The sequence below is a fragment of the Sylvia atricapilla genome, chromosome 7 (assembly GCF_009819655.1).
Source record: "Sylvia atricapilla isolate bSylAtr1 chromosome 7, bSylAtr1.pri, whole genome shotgun sequence".
NCBI classification, from domain to species: domain Eukaryota; kingdom Metazoa; phylum Chordata; class Aves; order Passeriformes; family Sylviidae; genus Sylvia; species Sylvia atricapilla.
This window is the reverse complement of record NC_089146.1, coordinates 4,687,873-4,704,385: the sequence shown is the minus strand read 5'-3', so window position 1 is coordinate 4,704,385 and position 16,513 is coordinate 4,687,873. Positions and strand designations below refer to the sequence as shown.

The following is a 16,513-nucleotide window of genomic DNA, read 5'->3' as shown; positions in this document are numbered from 1 at the left end:
GGAAGCCCCTGGGCAAGGCTCGGGGACCGCGGGGGAGCGGGGCCGGGGTCCCAGCGGGAGCCCAGGCCTGGAGGGCCGCCAGACGAGGGGACAGCGGGAGCGGCCAGGCCCGAGCCGGGGCTGAGGGAAGGGGAACAGCCCACACGTACCTGAGCGCGGCGTCAGGGCCCGGCTGCCGCGGCCAACACCATCCCCGGCGCCGGCCCGGGGGGAGCGGCGGCGGCGGCGGCTCCTCCTTCCTTCGCCTTCCTTCGCCTTCCTCCTCTTCCTCCTCCTCCTCCTCCTGAGGCGGAGATCTCGCGAGAGCCCAGGTGGGGCCGGGAAGTGCTCCAGCCGGGATCTCGCGAGAGTTTGACGGGGGCGGAGGGGAGGCCGTTTCCCGCCGGGAGGGCGGCGCCATGTTGGGGCTGTCGCTGAGGGGCCCCCTCAGGCGACGCCGCCATATTGGGGCGCTCATTCAGCGGTGGCAGGGTGCTACAGTGCCTGAGGGGAGTTGATGTCGGTGGAGTTATCTGTCCCCAGGCCGAATTTTCTCACATTTTGTAAACAGAATCACAGAATCATTAAGACTCGGAAAGACCTCTGAGAGCACCGAGTCCGACCTTTGACCGATCTTCACCATGTCACCCAGACTGCGTCACCGAGTGTCGCGTCCAGTCGTTCCTTAAACACGTCCAGGGATGGTGAGCCCACCACGTTCCTGGCGAGACATTTCCGATAAATTCCAGTTTTTTACTGTCCCATCACACTGCTGTGGGAAGAGGGGTGATTCAGCCGCAATATAAATTACACTGAGTCTATGGCAACACACTAAGGGGGAGAAAAGCCAGCAATTGTCAGGGTGGTTTCAGGGGCAGAGAGCTTAACCAGGCTGCAGCGTTTGCCTTGGTGCCTGCTTAAATTAATCAATTATTTGTACATTCCGGCAGCAGATGAGTGGAAGACTAGTGAATCAGATGGAACAGTCAATATGCCAAAAGTATCAGTAATAATTAATAAAATCTAATAATCAAATGAAATAGCAATCATAAAAATCACAAGTCCATCAGATGCAATCTGTGTCAAAAAATATTGCAAGGGTGCATTTAGTAATGGAGAGTGAATACTTGGGTATTGTTAGTAGAGTGCCCAAAAACGTCAGAAATTTTCACAGTTCTGTTAAATCAGCCCCGAAATCAGTAAAATAGTTGCATAAACTTAAATTCTTCCATTTGGCAGCTTCCACTAAATAAGGGAACCAAAACTTCGCCATTAAAGCAGCATCCAGGTTAGGTGTGGTGAGGCAAAGCTGGAGACCTGAAAAAAGGGAAATTTGGCAGACAGCTACTGCAATACTCAGTACTGAAATACTAAAAAACTCATTAGGTTTGCATCCTAAACATTCGCTGCAATGATACCACTACCCCTTCCCCCAAAAGAAATTGGAGCTGGGCTTACTGAAATCTAGTTAAAGCAGCACAGAACTGCTGCCCGGAGCCCTTTTGTCCCTCCTTAAGCTTTGCTCTCCAGATCCGTTCTTTGGATAACACGGTCTGAAAAGCGAATGTTCACTCTTAGGATATTTTTCGAAAGTTTAATAAGGGAATAAAAAAGGACAATGTCCAGCGCTGAGGTGTTCCTGGCTATCAGCCAATGAACACAGCAGTACATTAAGGCAATGTTATCTACCTATCTATATATATACACAGTACTTTACTGAGGTACATACATATTAATAAGTTTCATGCATTATTCAAATATTCTTGGGAGCTTTTAATGTTGTAGGAACTACTTTTTTTTTTTTTTTCTATTATTTGATTTTTCACTCTGACTTATCTGCATGGCATTTTGCAGATCAGGTCAATTTATTTTATTCCTTCTTTCGGCTTTATCCTGTTGTTTCCCACTTCGCTGATAATGAGGAGTTAACAAGGTCTTCTCTAATTCTCCTCGGGGGCTCTGGTTTGTGTCTCTGTTATATTGTCACTTGGAGAGGTCAGTCAGCAGATGTGGGAAACAACGTAATTGCTTTATACAGTTCTCTAAGTTACATAGAAATATTTTATGTTTTGCTAAGGGCTTCGGTACAATGCATTCATCACAGCATTATTTCTAGACGCTGTATGGTATATATACATTATATATAATATATTCATTATACTACTATTTCTATGGGCTATATGGAGCATACTTAGAACGAGAAATTATGTCAAATTAGCAAGCAGCTAAAAGGGGTTATAAATTGCACGATATTTGAATACTTACAATCAATACCAACATGTAAAAGCTAATACATAAATGGGAAAGCCAATACTGTAGGGTTATTTTTAACAACAGCACAGCAGCCTTGGACAGAAATGTGCTAAAAACATCCTCCTCCCACAGATGTTGGCTGTACGTAGAGGCATTTCTTGCAAGCCTTCAAAAGCGAGGGGTGAAATCGGGAGCAGGGCCGGGAGGTGGGATCCCAAAGGAGGAACTGATGGAATGTGCCCGCGGGGAGCCCGAGGTGTGACCTCAGCCCGGCTTTGTGCGAGGAGGAGCTGTGCCTGGCCGCAGCCAAACGCCGGATTCCATAGGGAATTCCAGACACGCCTTCGGGGTTTCCCTGCCCTAGGGAGGTGTTGGCCCAAGGGCGTTTCCCTCCGGGCGAGTTTTCATTGCCTCGGGCGCTGCTGCTGATACTAGATAGCAGCATGAGGGTAGCGCCTGGGGCATGGCCAAGCGACAGAATCTATCCAAATAACTCAACATCCAGGCTTTTGCTTCTCCCCGTCCCCAGGTTAAACGCAACGAGGTTCCTTTTGGGCAATGTCCTTGCAAAGATGTGCAGGCGATACCTGCGCTGCGGTATTGCAGAAAAGCATAGTAAAAACACGTGATGGCAGCATATCTGCCTGTGGTAGTTTAGTTAACTACTTGAGTTTTCATATTAAATAACGCATAAAAATAATTTATACAGGCAAGTATGCAGAATATACTCTTTAATAAATAGCAGGTAAAAAAATAGATTTCCTTACAAACATTTTAAGAACAAAATACCCCCCCAAAGATACTTTGTAAATACACATGTTCACATTCTTTCAGGAAGGGCATTACTTTGCCTTATCCCGAGCCAATAACTTAAAAAGCTAAATAATAATAATAATAATAATTGTTTCTTCAGCTCGCGTAAGTGAGAAAAAGAGTTAAATATGTTCAATCGGAAGTAGCAGCGCAGCGCCGTGGATTTTTCCCGGTTCTCGGGGCGTGCTTTGGGGGCGGTGCCGTGGGCTGGGGCCCGAGGGTACTTCAGCACTTGTCCTGGAGGGCAGCGCAGCGCAGGTTGTCCAGCACTTGCATGACGTGGAGGATGGCGGTGGCCCTGAGGCACGCCGTGCTCTCGGGGCTGTCCTGCGGCGGGGACACGGGCCGGGTCAGCTCTGCGCTGGGGGCGCAGCCAGCCCCGCGCAGCCGTGCGGGCGCTGACACCCCAAAACCCGCCACCCCGCCGGCCTGACTTACTGTTCGCATGGCCGCCTGCAGCTTGTGCAGCCAGTGCCTCAGCCTGCCCGAGGGCTGGTGCGAGGGATCCACCTGCAAGGAGAGCGGCTGGGTAAGGAGCGGCCCCGCAGCGCGGCCGCTGAGCCGGCCCGGAGCAGGGCTCCCGGAGAGGCACTCACACAGCCCTGCACGTCCTTCCGGGCCTGGGTGAAGAATTCCAGAGGCTGCCGGCACACCTCGGCAAAGCTGGGGCCGGCGGGGAGCTCCAGCATGGCGGTGGTGAGGTTCAGCTCGGCCGCCACCAGCACCACTCGGTCGGACATCTGTGGGTGGGAGAGTCCTGGCTTAGGGACCCGAAGCACCGGGGCTGAAGGATGGAGGTCTCCACCCCCAGGGGTGCGGGTGGAGGTGGACCCGGCTGACAGGAGAGGTGTTACCCCCTTTTGACAGCATCACCTCACTCTTACCGGCAGGTCTACTGCGTTCCATTTCCGATAGAAGAGCCTGGTGTTGCATTTGGGGTTGTTCTTCTGCGGGCATAAAACAAGAGAGAGACTGAAAAACTCTCATCGTGATATCTGGCAATGTTGTACAACCCCGGCCAGCCTTGAGTGGTCTGAGACCAGGACAAAATTTGGCCCAGCATCCTTCATGTCCCCAAACGCCCTTGGAAAACATGTTCCTCATCCCCAAACTGCTGCAGAAAACGTGCACCTTGTCACTCAGGTCTTGAATTCAGCATCCCCTCTGCCTTGCCCCCTGCCAGCCCCCAGCCCCCTGTTGCCAGCAGTACTCACAAACTCTTGTCTCATCCTGTCCACAGCCTTCTGCTTCTCGGGTACGATGATCCGGTACTTGGACAGCCTGCAGCCCTTCGTCAGGGCCTCTTGGGGAAAGCCAGCCCCCAGGCTGACCCCCAGCACCAGCACGAGCAGTGGGGTGAGGCTGAGGCACAACATTTTGGCAATGAAAGCTTGACAGCCGGCGATGGATTACGATGAGGTGAGGAGGCTGCGGTGCAAGATGCCAGAGAGGATGAACCAGAGCACTCCGGGCAGGATTCGCTAAATCTCAGGTGCAGAGGTGCCTGACAGGTGCCGCAGGTGCCTTGTTCAGATGTGGAGCCGCTGAGCTGGTGGCTGTCTCGGGGATCTGCTTTGCCTTGCTCGCTGTGGCTGTCTTGCTGCTCCATCTCCAGCCTTTTATTCCTACCTGGTGCTTTCATATTCGTAGGAAAACCCAGGGCTGATAGAGCTGGAAACAAGAAAATGAAAGTGATGCAGGGAATCTCCTCTCTGTTACCTGCCCTGCCGCCTGCAGCGCTGCTGCCTGCTCCGCCTCATGCCGAGGGATGCTGCGGCTGGGGGGGCGCTGCTGCCAGGCTGTGGCTGGCAAAGTGGGGGGCACACCAGCCCCGCCCCTGCTGAAAGCTGCGGGAGACACCTGGGGACAGCAGGATCACGGGGACAGGAGGGGTTTGGTGCCTCCTGAGTGGCAGCAGGAGTTCAGGCTTCAGTTTCCCTGAATGCCGTGGCAGGGAGGGGGCATAAGCAGCAGCCAGGAGTGGGCACGGCACAGCCCAGGCTGCAGGCATGAGCTTTTATGGCTGTGTTATCCTGGGGGACCAGGCTCACCACCAAAGCAGGGAAAAAGGTGAAAGCAGCACTTCACCTGAAGTTTTCCAGAGAGAGAGTTTCCCTCCACAGAGTTGTGGAGTGAGATGAAGATGAGCAAGGCTGCCACCCTACAAGCCAATGGAGCTGGCTGGGGTTTCCTCCCTGCTCAGCCTGGAGACACAAAATAGGGTGTATTGACATCCCTCTGCTGACAGCTGGAACGGTACCTCTCAGCAAACTGTCCCTCTCTCGAGGGAACCTCCTGTAGTCACTCCTAGGCTCATGTGTTCATCAAGCATTAAACATAAAAAATTAGGGCAATACCTGGATCTAAGAAGCAGACAATAAGAAAGTAGAAGGGATAAATGCACTTTGCAGGACCACAGAACAGTCCAGGAGGACCCAATTTTTAATGTTCATATTTGGAACTGAAGTGCTGATTTCAGAGAGTTGCAGAAAAGGAGAGAAGTTCTTGTGGAAGCATGTATAAAAGTACACCTGTGGGTGAGCAGAGTGGCATGGAGGTGGTCTTGGAGGTGGGCTGGGACCTCTCAACATCATCCAGTCCAACCCTTGCTCTGGCAGGATCAGCTGGCATGGGCTGCCCAGGACAGTGACCAGTTTTGAGAATCTCCAGGGATGGAGTGGACACTTCACAGCCTCTCTGTTTTTTTTATTGTGTTCACATGGACTTTTCCTGGTTCAGCGTGTGCTGTGCTGTCACACCACCATGACCCCCTGAGCCTCCTCTCTCAGCCTTTCCTCATAGGAGAGATGTTGCATCTTCATGACCTTGATTGGACTCCCACCAGTCCCTGCCATGTCTGTCTCCCACTGAGGAGCCCAAAACTGGACTCAGCACCTCAGGGGTGGCCTCACTCGTGCTGAGGAGAAGGGAGGAATTGCCTTCCCTGGCACTCCTCCCAGTGCAACCCTGTATACCATTCACCTTTTTTCCCACCAGGACACTTTCCTGGCTCATGTTCAACCTGGTGCCCACCAGAACCCCCAGGTCATTTTCTGCCTCACTTGTTTCTCTCCAGGCCCCCTCAGCTTGCCGGGTGCCTGGGGCTGTTCCTCCTCAGGTGCAGGACTTTGCCTTCCCCCTGCTGATCTTCAGAGGTTCCCAGCAGCCCACTTCTCCAGCTTGTTGAGGTCCCTGTGGACAGCAGCAGCACAATCCCCTGCTGGGTCATCCACTCCTCCCAGTTTGGTGTCACCACTGAGCTTGGTACAGCGAGGGTCCCCTGGCCCTCATCATCCAGATCATAAAGAAGTCAAGCAGGACCAGCTGTTGACTCACAGGGTCCATCCAGCCCTTCTTGAGCCCCTCTCGAGCCCTTCCCAAGCCCTTCTCTTGCTCCAGCAGCTTCCCACAGGGCTCAGGTCTTTCCTGGAAAACCATGGTGGAGATAAAAAATGGGAGGGGGCAGCATGGGCTGGAGAGCAGCTCGTTCCACTTTGTCCAAACTGGATGCAGAGACAGCTTGGAGAAGAGCCAGGACAGCAAAATGTTGTCAGTAATTAAAAGCCTGAGCCTTGGGGTCTCTTGTCTGCCCTTTTGGTGAACAGGACAACTCTGTCTTTCCTTTCTCTCCCATTAAAGAAACTCACAGGAGATTAATTTTTATTCAACACAACAAAATTAGTGATCAATGTAGCTGTGAAATACAAGTCCAAACCAGCATAAGTAAGTCCACTTCTGTCATCCAAACTGGTGCAGCTCGGCTGGAATAGAGGGCACCTTAGCAGAAAATCCCAATAGATGAAAAGTGAGAAAGGGGTCCAGCCACGGTCCCACACCACCGATCCTTGCTGCGACACTTTCGGGTCACCCGTCGGGTCACAGAGCAGCATCACATTCTCGTGGGACAGCTTTGGCTCCTGTTTCCCATCGCTGTGGCTTCTCTCTCCCAGGTGTCATTTCTGTTTGGAGAAGTAAAGCGAAACCTCGTCTCTTCAAACATGCAAAACGAAATTCAGAGGCACCAAAGCTAAAGCTGAGGGGCAAATCCAGGCCATGAGCGCAGCCCCCGGCGCTTGCGGCAGCTGGGATGGAGGGACGAGGATCTCTCTGGGCACCTTGCTCCAATATTTGTGCCACCCCCAGCCACAGCTGAGCCCCCAGGGCTGAGCAGCAGAAGGGCTCTTTCTTTATGGGGTGGGGTGTTGCCATCCTGGGCTTTGATGCATCTTGCTCAGCAATGTCATGCTTTGCCATAGCCCAGCCAGCAAAGCATGGCTGCGTTCACCACAGCTCCTCCAAACTGTGCCAGTGCCAGCTCCTGGCCTGGCAGTGGAGAGTTCCCCAACGCCAGCATGGGCTGGGAACATCACACTGTGCCCAACAGAGTCTACAGGGCACTGGGGACCCACCACAGTCATCTTTCCAGTCCCAGCTGCCCATGGTGCTGTGCCAGGAGAGCAGCACAGATGGTGATGATGCAGACCCTTCTTGGGTTCATCCAGCCTGGAGGCTGGGATCACTCAAGCTTACTTGGAGCAAAAAATTCCAGGTATGGGATTTCCAGGTGCAAGAACGAAAGTGAAACCTGACTGGACAGGGCTGGCATCAGCACCGGGTGAGGCAATTGCTCTGTGGTGAGTCACGGGTTCCACGGCACGAGCGTGGGAAAGCCTTTGCCACAAGCCATGGCACTGGAGTGGGTAAAGATGAGCCCAGCTGGCTCCTGACCCCAGTGGGCTAGTCTGGGAGGAAGTGACCCCTGCTTAACCGACTGAAGTCTGGGTAGAGAAGATAAAACAGAAAGCGTGCCCCAAAAAAGCCAGGATTAAAAATAAACCCTTGGGTGATGTGTGGGAGCCCTGCTCATGGTGATGGTGCCAGGACAGGGGGCATCAGGTGGGCTCTGCTCCTCAGTCATCACCCGACCTGTCCCTGCCAGCCCAGGGTGTCTGTGCCACCAAAGTGCCCCCACTCCCTCTCCCAGAACCCTTCAGCACCTCCCAGCACGTGTGAGCTGCAATGGCTGGTGCTGCACCACTGTGCACGGTGGTGATGCAATCCCTGCTTGTCACATCATGGCCGGGCACCCGCTGCGCGATGCTGGTGCAGGGAGGGAAGGGTTTTAAATTAGAAATGTAATTAGAGAGCAGACTTAAACTTGTTTTAAACTTAAAGTGAGGAGAAAAACCGAAGCAATTTTTCCCTAGAGCTTTTTACTAGCGCTCTAGGGACACAGGATGTCACCTCCTGGGGGCCCCCCTCCCTGTGTTGGAATGTCTGTAGGGATGCCCCTCACAGGGACAAGCCCTGCCAGCAGAGCTGGGGCTTCCCCGGCCCAGGCAGCCAGAGAGGCCGTCGGCATGGCAGCAGTGGTGCCACCCACTGTCATCCCGGGCAGGAGCGACCCCTCATGCTCTCCCAGCGAGAGAGGCCTGACAGCTGCTGCTGGCCCAAACCCAACCTGCACCCAGAGCAGCCCCTCAGGCAGTGACAGTATTGCTGCTCCAGCACCTGGCCGTGGACACAAGAGACCAGCCTCCCACCCATGATGGGCTTCCCACACCATAGCTGTCCTTCTGAGACCCCATCACCTTCCTGGGGCCTCAGGTTTGGGTTCTGCACCCAAGATTTAGGGGGTTTAGAGTCTTTTGCCCTCTGAAGGCCCTGTGCCAGATGCAAGAATGAAACGGAGTCTTCAAGATCTTGTTTTTTCTTGGTTTTTTGCATTGTTTATTAATTCTTATCTTACAATGTTCTCTGTGCCCAGCCAAGGTCTGTTCTGCTGCTTGGACACAGGACTACTCCCCTCTCAATGGGAGGTTGCAGCATTCTTATACAGATAATTACGTGTGTCTTATTTACAGTGATGTGCCAATACCTCTCACTTGTACTAACAGGGTCAACTCTACTCTGACCCAATCTCCTTCAACTACTTTGTGCCACCATCACAGCAGAAGATGGAGGCCACGGGAGAAGAAGAACCAAGGGCACCACCCTAAATCCTCCATCTTGTTCCCCATTCACCTCCATACTAATAACTCTAAAACTACAAAATTTTCCACCCTGCGACAACACTACACCACTACTGTCTGTCACACCTTTGTGACTTGTAATTCTTCTCTCAGTGTTAAAAGCTTTTTTCCACGGGCTGAAGTCAGAGACTGTGTCCTCCTGGGCTCTGTGCCAGGCAACCCCCCTGGGCTGGCTCCACAGCCCCCTGGCCAGGATTCAAACCCTCTTGTTCACATCCCAGTCCTCTCTACTGAGGCCTGTGACCTTCCAGGGCATCCAGAGGAATGCCCTGGACTCAAACTCTGGGGGACCAAGTGGGGACAAAGCCTTTGCTCCCTGCCCTGGGCAAGCAGAGGGGAGCTTAGTGAGGACCCTGAGAGCCCAGCACCTCAGCAGAAGTACCTCCAGCCCCACTCTCTGGGGTCAGGAGCAGAGGTGGCACTTCACCTTTCTTAAAAATGCACTGATGTAGAACACAGTGAGGGCACAGGCCTTCCCATGGTGTCAGGGAAGCTTTCTTGCCAAGGGCAGGAATTACAGGAAAGGGAAAGATCCCTGCAGAGGGTGGGTCTGGACTCGAAATATCCAGAAGGCAAACAGGTGACCTGTGCCAGGGATTTGAGCCCTCATGTTTCCCATTGCCCCTCCCAAAAAATGCAGCCTCTAATCTTCCATTTGCAGCGTGGGTGGATGATGGGGCACAAACCTCCTTCAGCAGTGATCCCATAATGGCTCCTGAGCTGTTCTGAGGGGCCTCACCAGGGCCAAGGCACTCCTGGGGCAGGTAAGGTGCTAATACCTGCACCAGCCAGCAAGGCACCAGGGATGGGGGCACAGGGTGGCTGAGAACAGCCCTTTCCAGGGCAGCCTTCAAAGACAGTGCACAGCTCCTCGCTTCGCCAGGGCAGGGAAAGGGGTCAATGGCCCTTCCCACCCAAAACCCACCCTGCCCATGGAGCATAGGGGCACTAAGGGCATCAGGACACTCAGTGTCAATGTAGCACAGTTATTCCCACACCAGTGGGTGCTCCACAGCCTCTTTGTAAAACAGGAACCACAGGCAACATTTTGTCTGCTTGATTTTTAATATTATTAATTGTGTAAGAAATACAGTGAGTTTCTCAGCTGTTTCTGTTATTCTCTTCCCCATGTTATCAAACCAGCAGTCCACAGTGGGACACTTCCAGTGCCAAGGGAGCAGCACTGGGCAGACTGCAGGACCAAGGTGGACAGAACCTGAGGGGCACAAAACCCCATCTGCTTTCCACAGGACACCAACATTTCAATCAGCAAAATCAGCACCAATATTCCCAAGGATTAAGAGCAGTTACAAGCAGGGTTTTAGGGAACAATCCACCTTCTCCTTCCACTGCAGCATGAGATCAGGAGAAGGGTTTGCTCTCTCAGCGCCCTTTGCACCCCAGCACACAGACGTGCCTCACCCAGAACTCCACAGGGGTCTCACGAGAGGAAACTCCCATTGTCTCCAGCATCCTGAAAGGACAAGCAGAGGAAGGGTCTCACCCTGCCCAGACAGCTCCCACCTCGTGTGGAGCAACACCCACAACCAGAGACAGACTTCTTCCCCCCACAGCACAGAGTGGAAATGCTTCCACAAGGCTTGTTCTGGTCAGTGAATAAATGAGCAGGCACCCCTTCCCAGCAGGCCCTTGTTGGGGCTGAAACAGATGGGTGAAGATGCAACCACCAATATTTTTCATGCCCTTTGCCAATTAAAAGCCAGGAAAAAAAACTCAGGATAGTCTCACCTCAGAGGTTTCATGGATACATCAGAGCAAACACATCCTACTGCTACACAGGCTTAAAATATAAAGATCTGCTGTTTAACCCCTGACAAGTGGGGGAAAGGAGGGAGCATATCCCTACACGTTCACTTGCAGCTTTGAAGGGGTCTGCACAGCCTCCCTGTGCACGCAGTGTACAGCACAGCTCCTCCACATCCTGCTTGTTTTTCCAAGCAGTTTTCTCACCTTTTTTCAGTCTCTCGGAGGAGGGATGTTGCAGCTTCAGGGTCTTTCTTCTTAAAGGTTTGATATGGAGAGGCAGACTCCATGTAACCAACCACACCCTCAACAGTCATGGGAATTTGGTCATAGATATCAGTGACTCTACAAGGGACAAGAAAGGAGCATTGGCAAGTTAAAGGCAGGGGAACACAGACAACAGGTAGACGTGGTGGTGGATAAAATATCTGACACCATCAAAAGTGGTTCTGCTCACCTCTTCTTGTCTGGGAATGGCAAGGCATCAAAGATCTCTTTGTAGTCATCCAAGACATATTTTAGTCTATTATGTGAGTATTCTAAAATCTTGTCCCAGCACTGTAAGGACAGTGTATTAAAAACAAACACAAAACCACCTGAAGTTCTCAGATGCCACTTAACTCTGGTTTGGGCCTGCATCTGGTACATTCATATATGTCCTTTTTTTTAAAAGGACATATATGGTGCATTAAAATACACCAAAATCTTGCTTAATGTCAAGAATTCAAGGATCCTATTACAGAAATAAGGCTCCTGTCCTCCTTACACAGCTCTTACTTATAGTGGGGAGTCTCCTTTTATCCAATTGTTAAAATACTCTTTGTCCAGAAAGATTCCTAAAAAAAGGACTACTTAGTTTCTGCTGTTTCCATTCTTTTCACTGTGATCAGGGCAACAGGAAAAGTCTCCTGAACAATACCAGCTCCCAGATCTGCCCTGGCACCCTTCTCACCCCCACCAGAGTCTGCCCTATGTGGAAGTCTCTAAATCCTGCCTCAGCCTTACCCTGCATTTACCCATCCCTTTGGCCCGTTCTGCATTAGGATTCCTCAACCCTTCCTCTCTGCACCCAAACGCTCCACATTCCCCCGAGGCGTGAGGCTGTACCAGCTGACCTCCCTGAAGACGCTGGTGAGTGTTTGGGAGCAGTCTCCGTAGCGCAGGCTCATGTCCACGGTGTAGGTGCTGATGGCCACGCAGCCGCCCGGCCTCACCACGCGCTGCGCCTCGCGCATGAACCGCTCGATGTCGAACCAGTGCGCGGCCGTGAAGGACGTCAGCACGTCCACGGAGCCGTCCTGGAAGGGCAGCTCCTCTGCAGGGCACACGCTGCAAGGGAAAGAGCCACGTGTGACGTGGGAATTGCAGAGCAGGACACGGAGTCAGCCGGTATTTTTTGATGGTCTGGGATGCAAGACCACGCCTTCTGGAAGTCTAATGCCTGTTCACAGTGGGAATTCCATCAAATGGAATCCTTTGGTGCCAGCCGGCTCTGACAACAGTCATACTCACAAACCACCACCTGCAGGTGAGGAGCTGAGTTCTGCCTTTGGCTGAGCGTGCTGTCCTGACACTCACAGGTAGGAGATGTTGGGCATGCAGGGCGTGTCCTTGGCCTCCTGGACCTGCGCTTCGCTGATGTCCGTCCCCACCACCTTCTTGAAGTGCTGCCCAAGGAAGTGGGTGCCTTGTCCGGAGCCACAGCCAACATCCACCGCCAGCTCCGCAGGGATCGCTTTCTGTGGGGAGGAGTGGATGTGTCTCAGTGGGCAGCCACCCAATTCCTGTGCTTTTACACCATTCCTTTTCCCAGCACCCACTCAGGAACAGCCTTGGCATGGCAGAACCTGTAGAAAGCCTCTTCTGTGCCCCTTCTGGCCTTGAGCCCTGCTGCTTTATCTTTCCCTGAGGCACCAACCAAGGTGCCACTCCCAGCAAGGTAAACACTGCCACCCACAGTTAAACACTCCTTGGATTTTTCCTCCAGCCTGGCTGTACCCCGCTCACCTTTTCCTGCAGGTAGGAGAGGATGGTCTGCTTCAGCTCTTTGCCCGGTGCAAACCTGTATTTCTGGTAGACGGCCGCATGCCCTCTGCCCTCGAACATCTGGGTGGCCATGCTTGGCTGACCTGGCACCTGGGAGGAAGCAGCAAGCCGGGGATGTCACTGGGGACCGAGCTCCTGCCACCTCCTTAGGCCGAGACCGCGGGCACTGCAGCCTTCAGTTCACGGCGGGGCCACGGGGAGGACTTTGCCCGTGAGGCTCCAACAAGGGAGCGTGAACCTGCTCTCCAGGAATCCCTCCCACCGCCCTAAGCTAATCACAGGAGCAAACCAGCGCTCTCTAACACGAAAAGCTTTCCAGGGTTTTACACACTCCATAAGGCCTGTTTAACTCCTTTGCTTCCTCCACTCCGCCGGCTGTTCTCTCAAATAATTCGCTAAGCAGTGAAGCAGAAAAACTACTAGTAAAACATGTTGGGGGGCGGTCTTTGATAGGATTTTTTTGCCTTTTTTTAAAAGGAAATCCATTTCCTAGTATTAGCAACACAGTCCGAACTCCACCTTGAGCTTTCTGTACCATCTGCTGGTTTTTTGGCCCTATCCCACTGAACCCATCACCACGCGTGGAGAGGAAGGGAGGAGCCCTCGGTCTCGGCGGAGCTCGGCCCCAGGAGCCAAGGAAGCCGCCCGGGCACGGCGCTCCCCGCTCGGCTGCGCGCCGCCCCGGAAGGCTCCGTGCCGTATCCTGTCCGTGCGGGAGCCCTGGCACCGACCCCGGCACTGCCAGAGGCCTCCGTGCCCATTCCCCCGGGGAAGGACACCCGCTTGTGTGTCCGCAGCGAGTTTATCGAGCGGTACACACATGCATCGGGACATGAAGGGTTCTGCCTTCGTGCAGGAAGAGATGCTCAACCGGCTCAGGGCTGGAGCTCCCAGCAGGGAACAGCAGCGCTGCCAAAGCGCTTTCTGCGGGGATCCTGCCGCAGCTTTCCATGCGCTCAGAGGAGCCCTTCCCCCGCAGCCACCCCCGCTCCTTACCGCCGGCGAGCCCCGCACCAGCAGCTCCCAGCGCTTTCCAGTCCGGAGCTGCGCGGCCCGGCGAGGGGGAAGGCGGGCGAAGGCGAGGGATGGCCGGCGCCGCCCCCGCTACCGCCCGCCCCGGCAGCGCAGCGGGGCCGCTACCGGGGGGAAATACAGGAGGCGGCTTCTGCGGGCTCAGTCCCGCCGAGATCCTGGAGCCGCAGAGCCGAGCCTTAGCTTCTGCACACCTCTGTGGTTACTAATTACATAGTTACGGCTTTCAAAATGCCCAGGGATCCCGGGAATGCTCAAGCAGCCTCCACATCTCAGGAAGCAGATGCAGAGCCCAGAAGATGCTGCAAGGTAGCAGAACAGGATTCAAATGCTGCAGGCAGCCAAAGCCATACCTACAGAGTTCTGTCTGCACTGAAGTCCCGTCCTGGTGTCCAGCAGAAAGAGAAAATCAAGCAAGAGCCCCGAACAAGAGCACTTGAAGAGCTTAGAATGTTGGTATTTCAGATCTAGGCCGTTTGCCCTGATTTGGGGTAGGATTTTACCTCTTCCTCAGGAAGGTAATGTTAATTCCGTGCAGCTGAGGCCAACAGAGCTGTGGTTTGCTGGAAGCACAGTCCCTTCACTTTGTACTTTGCACAGCAGTCGTAGGTCCATGCTAATTAAGCACAGCCTTTAAACCACTCCTAATTTTAAGAGAAATCAGTGAACTTACTCAAGGACTGAAGACAGAGGCTGGCTTGAAGCAGTTTGCTAAATCAAAGCATATGTTGGAGTTCCTGGGCTTGTGTCCTGAATATTTTTTGGGGCCACCTGCTGCTTAATCATGCACCAAGAGAAAACGCCACAGTCACCAGGCCCCTGTGTTTTGATAACCTGGCTCTTTGGGGTTTGGACACCCCCATTTTGCCCGTGTTTTGCTGAGAGCCCCACTGCACACAGGGAGGAATGATGTCCCAGGCCTGAGTCACCTGCCCTGTTCTGAACTCTGCCATCCCTGGGCTGCTCTCACAGGCAATGCACAGGTGATGTTTAACTGGGGCTGCAGCTGCCACCAAACACCTGCAGGAAAACAGAACAGCAGCCAGGCACAGGCTGCAAATGGCACCAGGCCTTTCCTGAGCTCTCCCAACATTTGGCACACCGGATTATACTGCCTTTAACTCCATTCTCCATCTCTGTTGTGCTCCCCAAGGGACAGCTGCTCCCCGATGGCCCTGCACCACGCAGAAATTAATGGATCTCCTCAAGATTTGGGTGGCTGAGCCTTAGGCCAAATGTGGGTTTATACACCAGGCACAGAGAATCAGACACTGTCCGTCATCCCTGCCTGCCCACTTATTAAATCCAAAGGCCTTAAGGAATGCTAAAGAGCCCTGGAGTCTTCCCAAGTTGTTCCCCAAACCTTCAGACTCTGTGGATTTTAATTATTTTAATTATCCAAGGTCTTGGATTACTAGACCTTCATTGGGAATGACATCTCTGAAATTTATCAAACCTGAAAAATGAATCAATCTATTTTAGGTGACAAAGAGGCCAAAAGATACTCCTGTCAGTCCTCCTGAGTCCATTGGTATTTTTTACCATCAAGTTTACCCGTGGATGGATAGCTTGGAGCTAAAGGAAGAGGAGGCAAATGGCACCATTACCCTGCTGCATTGAATTTACAAATGTAATTGTTTTAAATTTCATTTCAACTTTAATTGACTCAGAAGCTTTTTACTGGACCACATAAGAGGGAGGATACCCACAGGGCTGGGTGGGCACCTCCTCATGCCTGGGATCCCCTGAAGAAGTCAGGGGTATTTCTCCTACCTTGTGGAAAACTTGTTTTGATTTTAAGATCCCTGTAAGGCTTTGGCTCTCGGGAGACTCTCCCCTGTTTATTTGTTCTCTGATGGAAAAAGAACAAGATTTATTATCACAACGAGGAATTAAGGGGTTGGAAGATAGTTGGTATTTCTTCAAGGATCTTTTTAAGCCTAGAGGGGTCAGACTTTAAATTAATGAAGAACATAATTCTCTTGTCTTAAAAGCAGTGGGATAAAGTTCCTTGTAGGGAAGGGAGTTATTCACAAATTGGGGATGTCTCTGTTGATGTGTTAGAGCTGTGCCTCAAGATCTCAGCTGGCAGCAGGGCTATCCCTGCCTGCTCTCTGTGGAAAATCAGTGTTTGTGTCAAAAGAAAGTCCAAATGAACAAGAGACTTAGATGATCAACCGTAGAGGAGAGGGAGGAGGGAATTCCTGCAGCAGTGACTATTTGGGGAAGCGCATCCGTGCCCGTGCAATTCCCGGATCCTTGCAATCTCAGCAGCAGTAGCTGGTGATTGTCGTGCTCCAGCACACAAAAGGCTGCAGGGGAAATAAAGGCAGGCAGGGACACGCTCAAGGGCAGAGAAGGAAGCCTGCAGAGGAGAGCGCCCTTGGCTTTGCAATCCTGCCTCGCCCCTCGGCTCATCCGGCCATAAATCTTTCCTGATGGAACGGCTGATGAGCAGAGCTGCGAGCAAAGCTCACACGGGCTGAGAGCAAAGCTCAGCACTGAGGGCTTCCAGAAACAACAGCATCAAGTCCTTCTCCCACCATTTCGCCTTTTAATTAAGGGAGATGGGAAATCTGGTTGTGGAGCTAGTG

General features: G+C 52.7%; 3 protein-coding genes across 10 annotated transcripts in view; all 3 read right to left on the bottom strand.

Annotated features, from left to right (window-relative positions):
* The window catches only part of UBE2F (ubiquitin conjugating enzyme E2 F (putative)), a 52,532-nt gene extending 52,210 nt beyond the window's left edge, over nucleotides 1–322 (bottom strand). For all 5 annotated transcript variants that reach the window (XR_010743972.1, XR_010743970.1, XM_066322445.1 and 2 more), the window contains exon 1: nucleotides 150–322. The gene's annotated coding sequence lies outside the window, so the exon portion shown is untranslated. The remainder of the gene's footprint in view (nucleotides 1–149) is intronic.
* Nucleotides 323–2,948: 2,626 nt separating this feature from the next.
* Nucleotides 2,949–9,110, bottom strand: LOC136363796 (interferon lambda-3-like). Its single transcript, XM_066323277.1, has 5 exons — nucleotides 4,260–9,110; nucleotides 3,930–4,025; nucleotides 3,642–3,785; nucleotides 3,484–3,555; nucleotides 2,949–3,372 (listed from the first exon to the last, which is right to left on the bottom strand). The coding sequence occupies exons 1-5, from the start codon at nucleotides 4,419–4,421 to the stop codon at nucleotides 3,271–3,273; spliced, it is 576 nt and encodes a 191-aa protein (XP_066179374.1). The 5' UTR covers nucleotides 4,422–9,110; the 3' UTR covers nucleotides 2,949–3,270.
* Nucleotides 9,111–10,123: 1,013 nt separating this feature from the next.
* Nucleotides 10,124–14,887, bottom strand: LOC136363319 (putative methyltransferase DDB_G0268948). Of its 4 annotated transcripts, none has more exons than XM_066322441.1 (7): nucleotides 14,423–14,887; nucleotides 12,849–12,977; nucleotides 12,420–12,580; nucleotides 11,957–12,170; nucleotides 11,299–11,399; nucleotides 11,049–11,186; nucleotides 10,124–10,551 (listed from the first exon to the last, which is right to left on the bottom strand). In XM_066322441.1, exons 2-7 carry the CDS (start codon nucleotides 12,957–12,959, stop codon nucleotides 10,461–10,463), a joined length of 816 nt encoding a protein of 271 aa, XP_066178538.1. In that variant the 5' UTR covers nucleotides 12,960–12,977; nucleotides 14,423–14,887; the 3' UTR covers nucleotides 10,124–10,460. The 4 variants fall into 4 exon arrangements, with proteins under 4 accessions (XP_066178538.1, XP_066178539.1, XP_066178540.1 ...); XM_066322442.1 differs by lacking the exon at nucleotides 14,423–14,887 and adding an exon at nucleotides 14,273–14,348; XM_066322443.1 differs by lacking the exon at nucleotides 14,423–14,887 and adding an exon at nucleotides 14,277–14,299.
* Between the last annotated feature and the right edge of the window lie 1,626 nt (nucleotides 14,888–16,513).

Excerpts from the sequence above, each read along its gene's own strand:
- LOC136363796 (XM_066323277.1), bottom strand. The coding sequence starts at position 4,421 with ATGTTGTGCCTCAGCCTCACCCCACTGCTCGTGCTGGTGCTGGGGGTC. Across the intron at positions 3,786-3,929 it reads GGAACGCAGTAGACCTGCCG|ATGTCCGACCGAGTGGTGCT; the intron begins GTAAGAGTGAGG and ends TCCCACCCACAG. Across the intron at positions 3,373-3,483 it reads TGCAGGCGGCCATGCGAACA|GACAGCCCCGAGAGCACGGC; the intron begins GTAAGTCAGGCC and ends TCCCCGCCGCAG.
- LOC136363319 (XM_066322441.1), bottom strand. The coding sequence starts at position 12,959 with ATGGCCACCCAGATGTTCGAGGGCAGAGGGCATGCGGCCGTCTACCAG. Across the intron at positions 11,400-11,956 it reads TCACCAGCGTCTTCAGGGAG|TGCTGGGACAAGATTTTAGA; the intron begins GTCAGCTGGTAC and ends CTGTCCTTACAG. Across the intron at positions 11,187-11,298 it reads CCATTCCCAGACAAGAAGAG|AGTCACTGATATCTATGACC; the intron begins GTGAGCAGAACC and ends TGTCCCTTGTAG.